Source organism: Macadamia integrifolia, unplaced genomic scaffold (assembly GCF_013358625.1).
Source record: "Macadamia integrifolia cultivar HAES 741 unplaced genomic scaffold, SCU_Mint_v3 scaffold2106, whole genome shotgun sequence".
In the NCBI taxonomy this organism is placed as follows: domain Eukaryota; kingdom Viridiplantae; phylum Streptophyta; class Magnoliopsida; order Proteales; family Proteaceae; genus Macadamia; species Macadamia integrifolia.
In genome coordinates, this window is record NW_024868514.1 from 31,914 (window position 1) to 47,940 (window position 16,027).

The 16,027-nt window shown below is 37.3% G+C and overlaps 1 protein-coding gene across 4 annotated transcripts in view; it reads right to left on the reverse strand.

Moving 5' to 3' along the window:
• The window catches only part of LOC122065728 (uncharacterized protein At5g08430-like), a 34,098-nt gene extending 18,071 nt beyond the window's left edge, over positions 1-16,027 (reverse strand). The window contains exons 1-6 of one of the 4 annotated variants that reach the window (XM_042629571.1): positions 15,871-16,015; positions 14,391-14,537; positions 12,901-12,980; positions 6,324-6,511; positions 3,685-4,531; positions 2,826-2,938 (exon numbers count right to left, since the gene is read on the reverse strand). In XM_042629571.1, coding sequence (XP_042485505.1) covers positions 2,826-2,938; positions 3,685-4,531; positions 6,324-6,511; positions 12,901-12,907 — 1,155 coding nt within the window. In that variant the 5' untranslated portion in view covers positions 12,908-12,980; positions 14,391-14,537; positions 15,871-16,015. Of the gene's footprint in view, positions 1-2,825; positions 2,939-3,684; positions 4,532-6,323; positions 6,512-12,900; positions 12,981-14,390; positions 14,538-14,803; positions 15,616-15,870 lie in introns of those variants that run through there. The other 3 variants (XM_042629570.1, XM_042629569.1, XM_042629568.1) reach the window with 3 other exon arrangements.

The following is a 16,027-nucleotide window of genomic DNA, read 5'->3' on the forward strand; positions in this document are numbered from 1 at the left end:
GGGGGGGGGGGGGGGAACCTAATTGAGATGGCAAGCCTTTGCAGCTATCAACAACGTATGCAGCACTGGGAGAAAGCAAAGTGCCAAGAATAGCAATCATGTATATGGCCTTTTTTGAGCCTTTGTTGACACTCCAACCCTTAAGAGTCATGGTCAGATTGAAGCAAGTACCTAATGTATAGACACAGAAGACCAACTAGGATCCCTAAATTTGGGACTGTTTGATGCTTAGATTATTGAATATTCACTAATTTTGACAACATTGCCTATTTTTACCAGATAAAATTATATCATACAGGTGAGAAAGTCAGGAGATGATGAGTCCAACAAAAGGAAAAACAACTTTTTTTAACATCGAAGAAGCACCACCCTATCAATTGATTATTGAAACTGTTTGACACCCACTGTGACAGCTGGTTGCTAATACACATGAGGTTCGACTGAAGTTATAACTAGACCTGTCCCTTGCCCTGTAAAAGCCTTGCAATTGTACTATTTGGAGCATACTTAATCTGTTTTGTGAGTTGCAGTTTAATAGCTTCTGGCCTTCAGATAGGGACAAAATTTGAATGAGTTGTTCTCTGCACAAGGAGAGTCAATCAACCAGAAGTTGGTTCTGATCAGGTCATTATCCGAGTCCCTAGATTTACGAACTAAAAGTTGCTATTTCTATTCCTATTGATAAGCAATACTCAGGTGCTGATATATCCTCTCCTGCGCATCCGTTCAAGGTGAGTTTTTGAAGTAATTAACCATTGGTACTAAACTTTCTTCAACAAAAGAAATAAAAGAAAAGACTACAAAGTAAACCACTAACAGCCTTTATTGGACCAAAAACCAAGTTGGCTGGGTTCGGTCTGGGTTTGGATTCCCAAAGCCGGTTGTATTTGTCCAACCACTCTAGAGCCACAGCATCAATATCCTTCTCTTCCCCTTCTCTCCTTCCTCTTTGTCCTTAATTCCTTACTTTTTGTACATAATACTTACTGTCGTGGGAGCCCTTTTACTACTGTAAGGACTGTTGACCAAAGACTAGAAGTGTTGCAACTTGCAGCACAGTATCTATTCCAGTTTTGTTTCCATTTTTGGGTCTGTTGTCCCAGCAGCCATGGTCTTAAGTTGGGTTTGATTTCTTACTCCAGTTCCATTTTTCCTTTGTTATTCTATGATTATTCACTCACTGTTCTGCAGGTTCTCTTCTTCAAATAGTTTACTATTACTTTTCTAACCTATTTTGGTTGCAGAGATTGTCTTCTCAGTAGTCAGTCCTACATAGGGGTGCAAGTTTGGCCCTGCCGACCGAATCTGCCCTGTCCAGCCTAAGCCCGAACAGGGCCTAGGCTTAAGATTACCCGCCCTGAAGGTGGCTCGGCCGGCTTAGGGTTGAGGCCTTGGGCTGATCCCGGCCCAGCCCAGTCCGAACTTGACCCTTAATCATACCCTGAAACAAAGAGAATAGTATGTCGAAAAAGAGAACATGCTGAATTTTAGTCAAAAAAATAAAAAGTAGAAAAAGAGAACACAATCAATAACTGTAATAGAAGAATAAATATAGGGAAAAGGAAAGTTAAGAGAAAAGACAACGGAAGGAAGACCAACAATTCTCCTATGCTCCATCTGCTTGCAAGTAAAGGACGGGAAGTGAAAATGGTTTATTTATTTTGTTAAAGAAAACTTTTATGATCATTATCTAACATGATTGTGTAACCCACTTAAAAAGTTAAAATTCTGACGATATTTAGTAATTATACTTTCAGATGTAATCTCTATTTACTTTTGAAATCTAAGGGGAATTGCAAACAAAGTAAAATTTAATAACCAAATTTGAAAGGATTTGGAGTTAGTGGCACAGTCACGTATGATAATATATACAAAAGCTTCTTTTTTAGGTTTGATTTGATTTCACTTCCCTCCCCTTTTTCGTTAGCAACTAGACAGAGCCCTAGGGTTTCACAGCTAGTCATACTCCCCCCCAATAAATCATCAATCATCAGCACTTTTACGGCTTAGACCTTGTATACATGTTCTTATTGAAAAGTTTCAAAAAATAAACAAATACTCCAACTAAAATTGTGGTTCCCAAGTAATCTAAAAACCTCCAATGTAACTCAAACCTGCAAACTTTCTAAAAATAGTAAAACATGACTAGGTATAACAAATAGGAGCTTCCGGATTTGCATAATTAGCGGATACTTTGAAAACAGCAAAATTTATGATTATTAGTAGTGAAAAATGAATTTGATATAAGAAGTGAACTACACTAAAACCAAAATAACACCTAACAATACAACATATGTCTCAAAGTGAAAGCAACCCAAAAATATTCTCATAATAACTGAACTACCAGATGGCCTGGTTCTCATTCAGAGTCAAAAATCAAACTATGACAGCTATATGGTTCTACATCATTCGGAGTCGAACATCGAACTATGATGGCCATATAGGTCAAGGAGACTCCACTCAATATTCAGTTTTTTATGTGTGCAGCAAGTTTGGACATATTTCTAACATTGTCCATCTGATCAGCAGCAGAGGCCATGCAATTCCTAAATACTAATTCCAGTATAATGGTTCCAAGAGAGGTAGAGATTATCCACCATCTTTTGATTTATTTCACAAAGGAAGTTGTCAAATTCCATTTTGGCAGCGGTAGGAAACAGTTGGGAACAGCCGAGGTAAGGTACCATCAAAGAAGGTCAAACCTGAACAAATGAAATGTTAGACTACAACACAAGGTCAAAACTGGGCACAGCTGCTACAAATCAGTACCAATCAAAAGAAGATAGCTTCATTGGAAAATGGGAGACTGTCATCCAAATGCTTACCTCAGAAAAATTATCATCAGACAACATGCGAATACAAATTTCCTTTTTCACGTCTGAAACCTGAAGGATCTTCTCTGTACTGACATCACCTGTCCCTGAGGCCTTCTTTATACCTAACAAGAAACCACATAAGAATAAGTCGTTGCGTGTTATAATAATGCAAAAGAATAAATCTGCAGTCTGAATTGCTTAGGAAGCATCTCAATTTGTTACTTTGTTTTTCAATGGCACACATTGCCCAGATTAAGTAGCAAGAAACAAACAGAGGAGCGTTTACAGAAAAACAAGATCAGCAACAAAGTGATGCATCTAACAGTAATAGCAAGAGGGAATTCAAAATACGTGCACCTGATGATGACATTGGTGGCACATGGTAGATCTATAGCATTTTAAAAAAAAAATGTACAAAATAAAATATTTATTGGTAAAAAGAAGTCTTGTTGGACCACATAATGGGCATAAAATAGGATAAATCAAGATGTTCTTAAAGAACATACGTAAGTTTAATATCATAATAGTTCACAATTATCCCTTTTTTCCTATTGAAAAAAATGGCAGCTGTGACAATAATAGATGTTATTTCATGCTATGGCAATCCAGGACCAAAATTTAAAATAATAAAGAAAAAAAGTTCCTGTACTCACACAAAAAATTTGCGTCCAAAATGGCATCAGAAAGGAAACTTCAACCATACATAAGAACCAGTGCAACATACCATAGGTTAAATATAGAAAAATGAGGGAGTTGCCTCATTGGTGAGTGTCACTTGTGAATATGGATTAATGGCTAGATGATCTTGACAATAGTCCAAGGCAAAGTAGAGGTCATCAATAAAATACAAATTTTCAACAATTATTACCTGTAACTTGAATAAGCTTGTGAGAACATTTCTGTAAGTAGTCATTGGGATCGCATTTGACCCTCACAAAACTACCCACCACTTTCTCTTCAAATGTCTCTGGACTCTTCAAAAGACATTCAACCAAACTCCTTTTCAAATAAATCAACTTGATGTTTCTAGGTGTCACAGATGCAAAACAGCTCTGTGGAACTTCCAAATCATTTTTCCTTTTACGAGTTCTTACTGAGCTTGATATCCTCCGTCTTTCACAGGCCTTTGAAGAATCATCCTCGATGTCCTCTGAACTGTATTTGAATTCATCTTCATCTGAGTCTTCCACGTTCTCAGAAAAATGTGATTCCAGTAAATCATCGATCTTATTTCGGTTTATGGTTTTCCTTCCAAAAACAGACTGTAACTTTCCATCACACACAATCCTTTTCTTTTTCACAGGATGCATGAGGTGGTTCCTATTGACATATTCTCTGATGATAGAGTTCACTTCATACTGAGAAAATTGTCTACTTGTATCAATTCCAATGGAGGAAAGAAATTCAATAAGTGGCCTTGAACCCCAACCAATAAACTCCTTCTTCTTTGACTTGACCTTCCTTTTCATCATCTTCATTGAAAAATAATTCTGCCCCTTGGGTTCCTCCATCCATTGCAATTTACCATCTTCAATTGTACCATCCATCCTCTCACAATCAGAATCTGACTCACTGTGATATTTCTCACCCTTCTTCAAGAGATTCTGAGCCAGAAGGAGAGTTTCCAATCTCAAGTGTTCTTTTTCCTTTACTATCTCCCAATACTCCATAAATAGGAACTCACAAGTGTCTCTTTCTTTGAAATCAACCGTGTCCTGTGGATACAAGAAGAAATTAAAGCCATGAATGTAGATAAATCATAGGATTCATGGAATAATTCAATTTCCAGTCACATGCATATTATTTATTGCATTAGAGGCAACTTACAATTTCCAGCCGGTAAGCATAAAAGTAACTAATAAAATTTTTAAAGTGTAGCATCATCCGAAACACTCAACTATGCAGGTTATGATAAGCCAACAACAATTTTTGTAAGTTCCCATCTGAAATGCAAGGCTAGCACCAAAAGGGAAGGCTGGTGACGGAAAGTCATCCGAGATAGTTAGATCGTGAACAATGAACACCAAGCTTAACCAGTTAGAAGTGATATGATCCAATTGGAATGCTAGAAGGATGAAACATAAGTGGAATGACACGAGGAAAGACCTAAGGAATATGACTAAATAGTATATAAATCTAAACAGAGCAGAAAGGTAAAACAACAAACGAGTTAACAGGTGAAAGCAACTCTAGGCGATAAACTGGTCAGTTATCCATGTTCAAAGAACAGTAATGTGATGGTATAACTCAAAACAACAAATAGTGATACCCATGTTACCACACCAAAAGAAACCACAAATAAGAAGAAAAGCAGCAGAAAGATGAGAGAAGGATTTATTATGTAACAATAGGACAAAGTACTAGGAAAGAGACACCCATCCCAAGGAGGTCCACCTAACAAGAGGAAGATCCACAAACAGTTCAAATACATTCTTCCTTCATATTTTATTTGGCTTACAAGCAAGGATGGACACTTATTCAAACCTCAAAGCCTCCAAACAGGACTAAAACCCAGTGCCAACTACAATAAAGGAAACTCCTAGTCTTCACAAGCGGAAGCCTCCTCTGAAGTCCTGATACATTCTCAAACTGATGAATCTCTCAATACCTGGCACTATTTCCAGTTTTCCATCAGTTTAAAGCCAAAATAATGTAATCATATTGTTTGTATCTCTGTTGAAATTGGATAGAAAATCAACATTGTATTCCACTTGAATAGAATGCAAGATTTTTCCTCATTTTAACAGATTCCATCTAATTTGACATCTCAACCATGAGTAATGCATTTACTGAAACCTCCAAAAGCCCACCTTGGGTCTAACTTACTGGTAAAAATCATATGGGTAATCATAGACTTTGTGATTTAGACCATTCTTCAGCAAGAAAGGCAAAATTTTGGAAATTTTGACAAAGATTAAAACATTAGCACCAAATTTTGGTAGTCATGGAACTCACATCAAGTAAACTCTTGAATTTTGATTGCCTTCTCTTTATTTAGTCATTAAAAATGAAAAAATCAAGTGACAAATGACTAAACATTAGTAAAAATCCATGCATGCACAAGTGTAGTAGACTGGGACCAGGTTGACTTGTGGTATAAAAGAGGAAAATTTGGAATTTTTAGAAGCCCACCAAAGCAGATTTTTCACAACCCTTTACTTTTATTGGTTGAACTGCTTCATTGTTCATAATCAAGAATGTTCCTTCCTTGAATAAGGGAGTCATTCCAAAAATTGAAAAGCACAAAAGATTATGGAGAAACCATTGAAAGAGGATATGAGTTGTCTTCTCTTCAGCCTCTAGCAAATCATAACAGTGTTTTATTGTTCACAAGAAAATTTGCAAAATAAAGTTTGAGCTTTTGAAGAATTCTGGTATTGTCAACAGAGGATTTTCCCTTCCCAAATTAAGAAAGCCTATGAATAATTTTAACCAAAAAGAGAAAAATAAACACAAATGCCTTTAATGGATAAGGTATAATAATTACTTATTAGAAAGGTAACATACCCCATCAGAGTCAACATCCACATTTTCTTCGATGAGTAGAGCAAGCTTTAGGCAGTTGTTGCAGAAGCCCTTCTTTCCTCTAACTTGTACAAACTCCGCAACTTTTATGCAACGTTGGCAAACAGCATTCGGACAGCAAAAACAATGAAATTTGGATTTCTTATTGCAAATGAAGCACGAATGCCAACCTATTGAGATAAAAATTAGTTGTTACTTCCAAATGTTATATGAGAAAACTGAGGAATATATTGCCCAAAAAAATTAACAAAAATTAGGTAGAAGAAGCAATTAGCTGTTATTTAAAAGTATAAAGTTAAATGTAAGTGCTAGGAAAATCGATTAGAAAAAGAGGTTGAGGTGAACACAGATGGTGGTGTTCTTTTAGGATTTTAGACTGATTAATATTGTTGACTTATCGCAGGCGACCAAGGCATCCAAGCCTCGCTTCTAGACCCCTCCAACGCCTTGGGTCGCCTAGACACCATGACAACTAAGCTATAAATAGAGGAATCGAGAGTAATGTAGTGCTAGATACTCTCTAGTCTCTTCTGTCCTCTCCACTTTTCCTCCTTCAGGTTATGTAACAGTAAGTTAAACTTAGAGTGCACTTATGTTAGAACTCCATACCCACAGTTCATTTTTTATTCTTACTTCAAATTTAACATCTACCCCTAGAGAATATCCTACCATGGTTCGAAATTTCAGTCGAAACAACCAAGATTTTGCAAAACGTTTTGGTTTTGACAAAGGTCAAAACTAAATGCAGATCAACTCACTAGGTATGCAGAATTTCGACCGAAATGTCACAGTTTTGATCAAAATTTAGGTTCGTACACGGTTTCGGCAAAACACTGCATATAAAAGCACTGTTCTAGTAAAAAAATGAGTCAAAATTTTGCAAGTTTCGAGTGGTTTTACCTTTTAGAGGGGGGGGGGGACTCCAAAACATGCCAGATTTTGTACTCTTTTAATTTAACCTAGATTTCTTGGTAGACAAAGTGTCGGGGTCTATTGCCACCCATCTAACGTGATGATTTGCTGCATTAGAGCAAGATTTGTGCAAAATTCAAACTCAAGAGATAGCCCTTTTTCCCCAAAGGTTTCAAGCCTTTCCAGAACTGTATGTGGTACTGGCATAGAGTTGGAGGAGCAGTTTCATAGGGTTGTTTTAACCATAGTTGTCACGGAAACAAGATGATCCAAAGCGGTGTCGGAGGGAAAACAAATAAGGCAACACCAGCAAGGTGCCGGCTAAGCGACTCCTTGATAACTATGGTTTTCACCTTGGTTGTACACTTGTACTTGACTACTTGTAACACTCATACACTTGTGCCACTTAGACATTGTATAACATTTGTAAGTGTAAACAAGACAGGGGGACTTCCCCTATCGTGGTGTGACCATATGAGAGTGTCAAGTGATAAAGTTAGTCTTATGGGAATTCGTGTCTTCTAGTTATTTACTCTAAATTTCAGTTGTAATGTGTAATTAGGCTTGGACTGAAACTACTAAGAGTCTAATTCTGGAATGTGTTATAAAGTCAGCTTCTCGTCCACAATATGAATAATCTAGTCCTATCATGTTCTAGAGTTTCTCTCATTCTCTCTTGTTCCTGCTCTCTTCTATCTTTACCTTGGAGGACTGGTTATCCAACTCTCAGTTGCTACATGGTATTTGAGGTGTCCTGATCTATATTACCTATATCTGGCCTGTATTGAAGCATTCATGCAAGTCTAAGGGAATAATCTGGTTCTTTTTCTATATCTCATGGGGTTGCTCTTTTTTTTATTTTTTAGATTTGATTTTTATTTTGCATCAAGCCCCAATCTCTATTATATATTCCAGGGTCTTATTGGCCCTCATTCAGAGGTCCTTTGATGTCTACTTCAAGCTGACCCAAGCATCTACTGGGCTGCCATTAATCATCACTAACAGGCTGGCAATACCCCTTTTTTACACTATTTTCTGGACTGAATTCTATTTCCAGATTTTATAGATCTGACCTTCAGATCAGATGATCAGGTCATGCTTTTTGGGATTTAAAGGTCATACATAAACTTACCTTCGATCAGAGTTTTGACCAGAACAGGCACTCTAATCTCTTGGCCTTAGAAATCACCCATTATTCTGGATTTTCTTCTGTCACCTTCATATTGCAACTGCTGCATTTGATTGTTTATCAGATTATTAAACTACTGCTGCCTCTGATCTTTTAATCAGATTTTTGTATACTAATGCTGCCTCTGATCTTTTGATCAGATTTTTTTTTCTATCTCTGTCAAGTCCAATCAAGACTCCTATATCGATTGCTGCTGGTTATTTGATTGTGGCTGCATCTGGTTAAACTACTGCTGAGCATATTACTGCTGGTCTTTTTTCAGTTCATGTTAAGGTGTACCGCAGGGCTATTGTTGAGTTTTGTTAGTGATCATGATAGGAGTGTCCCTAATGTGATGTAGCTTTGGTTTACTAGTTTCTTTACATCTCTTTGAGTTTCCTTGTTAGTTTGTAGTTAGTCTTAGTCTTGTCCAATGTATACTCTTACAAGGAGTCTATTTGTTTTGCTATTATAAATAAACAAGGACATACCCCTATAGACACACAATCTGAGTATATTGTGGTTCAGCAATTGCTCTATCCTTCTCCCCCCATTGTTCTCTCTCTTATTTCCTCTCTCTTCTACTTTGCTGGTACTGGTTTCAGAGCCTGTTTCATTACATGGTTGACGGTATCAGATCATGTCACATTGCTTCTTCATTTACCAATAGCCCCTTAAAAATTTCTAGTTATTTACCAAACTGCCAAAGACTTTTAATACTTGGAGTCTTGTTGATTGGGTGGGCCTATAAGCGATCCGAGATAGATTTTTGGAACCCCATATTGCATTAAATGATATTAATTTATTACAATTTTCCCATTGGTTGTATATTTGCAATTTTATTGCTTTGGCGGGCAGAGATCACATCATTATGAGGTTGCAATTGTTTGAAGATTGGTATTTGCATGGAGTGATGGTGGTTATTGCACTTGGAGATTATTTGCTCAAATTTGTTTAAATCTGGCATATTTAGTATTTTATTTGCTACCGTGAGGGGGAGATTGGAGATTTATAGCAATTGCTCTTGATTTTGGGATTTCTTAGGTGTACATCCATCTTGATGCTGGTTATTGATGCCTCATATGATGGTTATTGACACCACACACCATAGACATATATGAAAGATTGGTGTAGCTGAGGTTAAAATGCCTTAAGAAAGATGAAATCAAGTAAGACTCCTGGCTCAGACGAAGTCCCAATAGAAGTTAGCAAGAGCCTAGGACTTTATGGGGTATGAGTGTATCATGGCTAACCAACCATTTTAACAAGATTACAAGTAAAAGGAAAATGTCAAACAAGTGGATGAGGAGCACTATTGTCCCCATCTACAAAAAAAAAGGGATATTCAAAACTGCAATAACTATAGAGGTATTAACCTTATGAGCCATACTATGAAGCTTTGAGAGAAGGTTATGAAGCCCGCTCGAGGAAATCCGAATTTAGGGATGTAAACGGATCGGATACCAATTGAATTCAGATCGGAAGTGATCGGATATGGATACAGATGCGGATCGAATTCGGATTTCCAACCATCCATTTTCTCTGACTTGTGTAATCCGGACCTTCCTCCCCCCAATGAATACAATTTTCTCTTAATCCATATTTCTAAGTTGTCTTAGCTCTTTTCCATCATTCTCAAGAACCTGTCTAAACTTCAAGAACCCTCAAAATCATTAATTGATTATTTAATCGGATTGGATAATTATTTTTCAGATAATGCGGATCTTAATCCAGATACCCTTTGACCAAATACAGATACCCCTAAATGGATACGGATACGGATTTGAATTCGGATTTCGATTATCCATTTACATCCTGAAATCCGATATCTCAAATTACCAATTTGGTTTTATGTCAAGAAGATCTACTACATAAGCTATTTACTTTCTCAAGAGACTCATTAAAACCTTTAGAGTTGCCAAGAAGGACCACTAATGTAAGACTAGAATCACAAGTGATCCTAATCCCAGGCAGGATCTCAAAATCTGGCTGAATAGGGAGAAATTTGAGAACTCCCAAACTGTACCTCAAATGGAGCTGAAACTTGGAGTAGATGAAGATCCTACATAAGTCAACAAACCCTCAGAAAATGAGACAATTCCAATGGTTGAATTGAGAGTTATGTTCTCGACATGAATTAAGAAACTTTTGACAACTTTCGATATCTTGAGATTTCAACCTCCAATGACCCTCAAATTTGGAGCAAATATCCCTCATGTGATGTCCAACTATCCTTCAAAAGATGAGCTTCAATTGATGGCTGGTTGGGAAGTTATGCTTGAAGAATGAGAAAGGAAAGTTTATGGAAGTTCTCATAGCAAACAACTAAAAGGAAAATAAAGAGAATCGATGGAGGGTTGAGAAGGGTGGAAGAAGAATTAGGAAATGGGCATCTCACCCCTCAGGTTTTGGGTATCTCACCTCTCAAGATAATAGCTATCTCAGCCATGAGTATACACTCAATTTTATAAACTTCAATATCCCTTTTTTCATTACAATCAATGGCTTAGCCTTACATAACTTGGGCATAAAGCAATAACAGAAAAGGAAACTAATGGACTGAAATAGGACTTTCTAATTTATGTCTAACTTGCTAACCAAGCTCAAAAAAAAATTAGAAACTAACAACTGAACAATAAAAATGAAACTATCCTAGTTACAAATAGGAAAGTAATTGACTAACAAAATAGAAACTATTCTTATTGTAGAAGTAAGCTTATGTAGATCTTCTTCTTGAGGTTACTTTGCACCAACTAAAGGACAGTTGTATAAATCTTGGAAGATCTTTTGGTAACCAAATTTGCAGGAGTTACTGTTCATGTGAACAGTGTTTTATGGTGTTGGGGCTGCATGGAGATTGGGTCGATGGAGTTGTTGAAGCCTTCTCTTGGAGCTAAATAAGGAACAGCTCTAAAGAGCTTTAGGAGATTTTTTTAGGCTGAGAAAAGATGCCCTCCATGGAGAAAGTTGCCTGTCATACTCAAGTTCCAAGAATGGAAACTAAATCAGTAATTGGGATGCTGGACAGCTGGTTACATGGTGCTCCAAAGGAAGCTTCTAGGGGATCCAGCTGGGCTGCACAAGAACTGAAATCGATGGACAGAAAGGCTGTAGCTGAGCTGGCAAGAAGGACCCAAAAGGAAACCAAATCTGTACCCAATTCTGGGCTGAAATCTGTTGATTGATGGGGGTTGGAATGGCCTGGCTGAACCAAGGTTGGCCTTAGTTTGATGGGGCTAACAGACCCTTCCTTGTGCAAGTCTGATCTACATCAACCACCATATGGTCTTTTATTGACATAGAAAAGGCCTACAGTAGAGTCCTAGAGAGTTCATCCGGCATGCAAGTAAATATATGGATATAATTAAAGATATGTATGATGATGTGGTGACAAATGTGAGAACTAAGGGCGGTCAAGGTAGTGAGTTCCCAATTACTATTGGGCTTTGTCAAGGGTCAACATTAAACCCTTATCTGTTTGTGCTTGTAATGGATAAGTTGACTAGAAATCTTCAAGGTGAGGTTCTATGGTGTATGCTATTCGTTAATGATATTGTTTTAGTGGATGACAGATAAACAAGGCTCAATGTTAAACTAGCGTGATGGAGATCAACCTTGGAAACAAGAGGATTTAAGATTTAAGATAAGTAGAACAAAGAAGGAGTTTGTTATTGATAACTTTAGCCATGCTATGATGGACAATGACAAGGTGACTATTGATAAGAGAGAGATATCACAAAGTGATTATTTTAGGTATTTGAGATCTATCATCATGATAATTATGCACTCTATACCCAAAATTGGCCATATCTTCTTATATAACTCCACTATTCAACAGTAACCACCTAGAAGACATCGTTGGCCCAAAATTGACCTGCTCACGTGATTGCCATCATCTATTCTGTTGTTTGTTGACCATTTTCCCTTGAAACTTTTGATTGCAATAAGACTCTAGGAGGCCTACCAAGGTATAACGATTCGTGAAAAAAAAAAAATTGGACACTGATTATCAGCAAATAGGATTTTTTTTTGGGGGGGAGGGGGGTGGTGGTGGATAGGTGTCCATTGATGAGTTGTCAAGCGCCTTGACAACTAGTGTCACCTTGGTCGCCTAGGTGGACGTTTTGGTCCTCTTGGCCACCTTGTTGGTGTCTCCTTGCATCCAGGCCCCCTCCAACGCCTTGGGTAGCCTAGACGTCGTGAGCCTGTGACAACTATGCTTTGAATCAATATATTTCTATGTTCCTGATAAATAAATTAAAATTTAAAAAAAAAAAAAAATCACCCACTTCACAAAGGGACTCCTTTGCGGTATCCTTTAGACCGCTCAACACCAATACCAGACATGTTTACAACATTCACAATATGCAAGAAATGGCCTACCTCAAAGGAAGTGATTTACAAATTACAAGGAATTAAAACACAAAAAGGGTACTGCATGCTAGGAAAGTAACAGCAAAAAGAAATGAGAAAGCTTACTGCACATCCAGCGTTCTCCAGTTTCCAAGAATGTGTCCTCCTTTCCCACACACTCAGGATGATAAGCTTTCAAACAATTCCTGAATACAAGTATGATGATGCACAATTAAACATAATTACAAAACCCCATAAGTAAATGGAAGATTTTTATTTCCAATAAATATTGCTAAATAATACATAAAGCAACAACGAAAAATAATGTACAGTATATATTTCAAAAACAGTAACAGAAATGCATTTAGATATTTTCTCTTAACTCCAGGTAGCATGACTAAAACATACAATGCACAAAAAGAAATGAATGAACATGCCAAATTTGCTGGCCCATCTCAACCATATGGCCCTTTATGTCTGAAGCTTTTCCCAATCTCCTTTCATTTTTAAAAGCCTTTGTTCTTAAAAAAAAATTTGACATATTTAAACAAGTTTGTAATCATCACTGCCACATGGCATAAGTGGGCAACAGAGTTGAAAATAATTTTGTAATTTCTTTGGATCTTTGGAGGTCCCAAGTCAGCCCTTGGGTATTAGTAGGTGTCAGTTTCAAGGTTTTCTTATTTTTCAGTGTGTTATTAATATTCTTTACCTAGGATATCATCTTTTAGACACTCACACATCCACCACACACACACACACACACACACACACTTACTTTTTTAAGCCATTGGTGTAACCAAGTCCAATTGGCTGGGATAGAGCTTAGTTGAGCTGAGTTTATGTTATTGGAAGTAGTTATATATCCAGGAGCATAGGATACGCCAGTGCTCCTGGATATATAACTACTTATGTTATATACAATAATGACTCGTAGCTAATGTGTCATCTCCACAAGTAACTAACTAATGATAATCGAGTAATTCCCAATTGGTACAAAAAAAATAAAATAAAATAAAAATAAAAAATGAACTCAAATCACTTTATGTACTGACTAAAATCACTTTAGTCTACCTATGATAGATTGTCTAGGAAACCACTTTTTTTTAAGGAGGGACAATCAAGGCACTAGCAAAAACCATATTCTTAGACTCGACTAAAGTGTCATAGCATTATTCAGAATCCACGACTCACACAATAGCCCAAAAGTAACCAAAATGTAATAATATTAAAATTTAGAATAAAATTAGTTTATTTGCTGTAATATCAATATAATTCGCAGACGATATAGGCTAAATAGCTTAAGTATTGGCTTATCAAATAGAAAAAAATTTAACAATAGTTACAAGTTATAGGATAGCACAGCTCAGGGGAACTTAAACTAAGAAACAGAATAAAGAAGCAAATGTCACCATATATGGATATACCGAAATTCATAAAAAACTTTGCTCACTTAAAATAAAAAAAAATAAAAATTGGTATTAAATTTATTGGCTTTTTTTTTTTTCTGAGTAACAAAAATGAAAAAAGTGCGGGTAAGAGAATCACTCCCTTGTTAAAAGCAGGTTTTAAAAGTGGTCAGTGCCGGAATCAGCTTGAATCAGTATGAAAAAGACCTAGAATCGGCATATTAGAGGTATATTCCACTGATTCTGTTGTTTTAATCCTGGAATCGGCCCTATAGACTCGTCAGAATCGGGATCAGTCAACATTGAATATGATCTGCATCGGGAATGGGATCCGATTTGCTGGTTCTTGAAAACCTGGTTAAAAGGGGGGAGTGTAAATATCAAAAAAAAAAAAATTTAAGGGAAGGAGACTGCCACAGAAGACTATAAATTAACAAAAGAAAAAGAAGTCAACCAAAAGCTGAATCAGTTTTTATCTCCGTTGGTTTGCAGCAACTCCACCGAAATGCAAAACAGTGAACAGGGAAACACACATGCACTCCCGCACGTGCAACACGCGTGAAAACAAAAGAGAAAGATTAAGAGATTCACTGCCACTGTAAAACTTCCCAAGAACTCACTTATATTCACAGATAAGTAGCAAGCCTCCATCTTTACAGACAAAGCAGTAATCCTCTGCAACTTCTTCCTTCTTGGCTTTAAGCTTCTTCATCGGACTTCTCTGCTCTACAACCTCCGGTAATGAAGACTTGACACAGATGAATCCAGAGGACAGTATAAATACTTCAAAGACACCTTCCTCAAAAACTCATCATCTTTGTTACCCGGACAGAATGATCTCTAAGAATCTAGCCCTCAAAAGCTATGCTTTTAAGCCATTTCCACAACAACCCATTTCAGAAGAGGCAGAAACAAAAAATCTCTAAGCCCTTCCAGCAAAATCCAGCCGTTACAGCTTAGATTTTAGTCATTTCCATAAAAACCCACCTAGGTAGAAGAGGAAATAACAAGATCTCTGATAACCCTTTTCGGTGTTCCCCACACATCTTTACTTATGAAATACCGAAACTACCCCGTAACCATGTTTAGACCAAAAAAAGAAAAAACTTTCCAAACTGGCTCCCTCTCTCTCCCACTCGCTCCTGGCTAGTCACTTGTCAATGCTGATGAGACTCTCCACCCCCCAATTGAAGCAACTGTGATATCGCAGGCTTGTTGTAGCTTCAACAGCATGAATCGAGGCTTCGACCAAAAAAAAAATATGCAGAAACCCAAATTATTCGATCTTAGATTCTTTTAGGGTTAGAAGAAGATGACCTATGTGTCTAAGACTCAACAAGATATGGTTGAAATTTGTGATCATTCCAGCTGAGCTGCAGAAATTGCGAATTCAAGATCTAAACCCCTGTGAAGCTAACACAACCTCCCACCCATTTCCCCCAATTTCTCTCTCGCTCTCTCTCTCCGAGCTGGCCCGAATAATCAAAAACCTAGACAAAAGAGTTTTAGAATCAGATTTCATAGAGCATGCATTTTCTTTCAGGCAAATTAAGTATAGGTGTAAATCATAGATTGCAGTGCAGTAAGGTTTTAGAATAAAACTGAAAGTATAGTAGACAAGGGAAGAAGATTCACAAGTACAATCAACACTTGCAGAGGGATCTAGAGAGGGAGAGGGAGAGAAGACCTCTTTTCGTCGCCGTTAAATTGTTGTCAGTGCTGTGGGTAGGGAGCGTTGCAGAGCTGACAAGACCATCCCGTAAGACACCACCTGCTCTGAAATCCCAATAGAGAGAAGAGTAGGGAAGAAGGGAAAGTTTTCAAGAACAGGGGTAGTGTTGGTA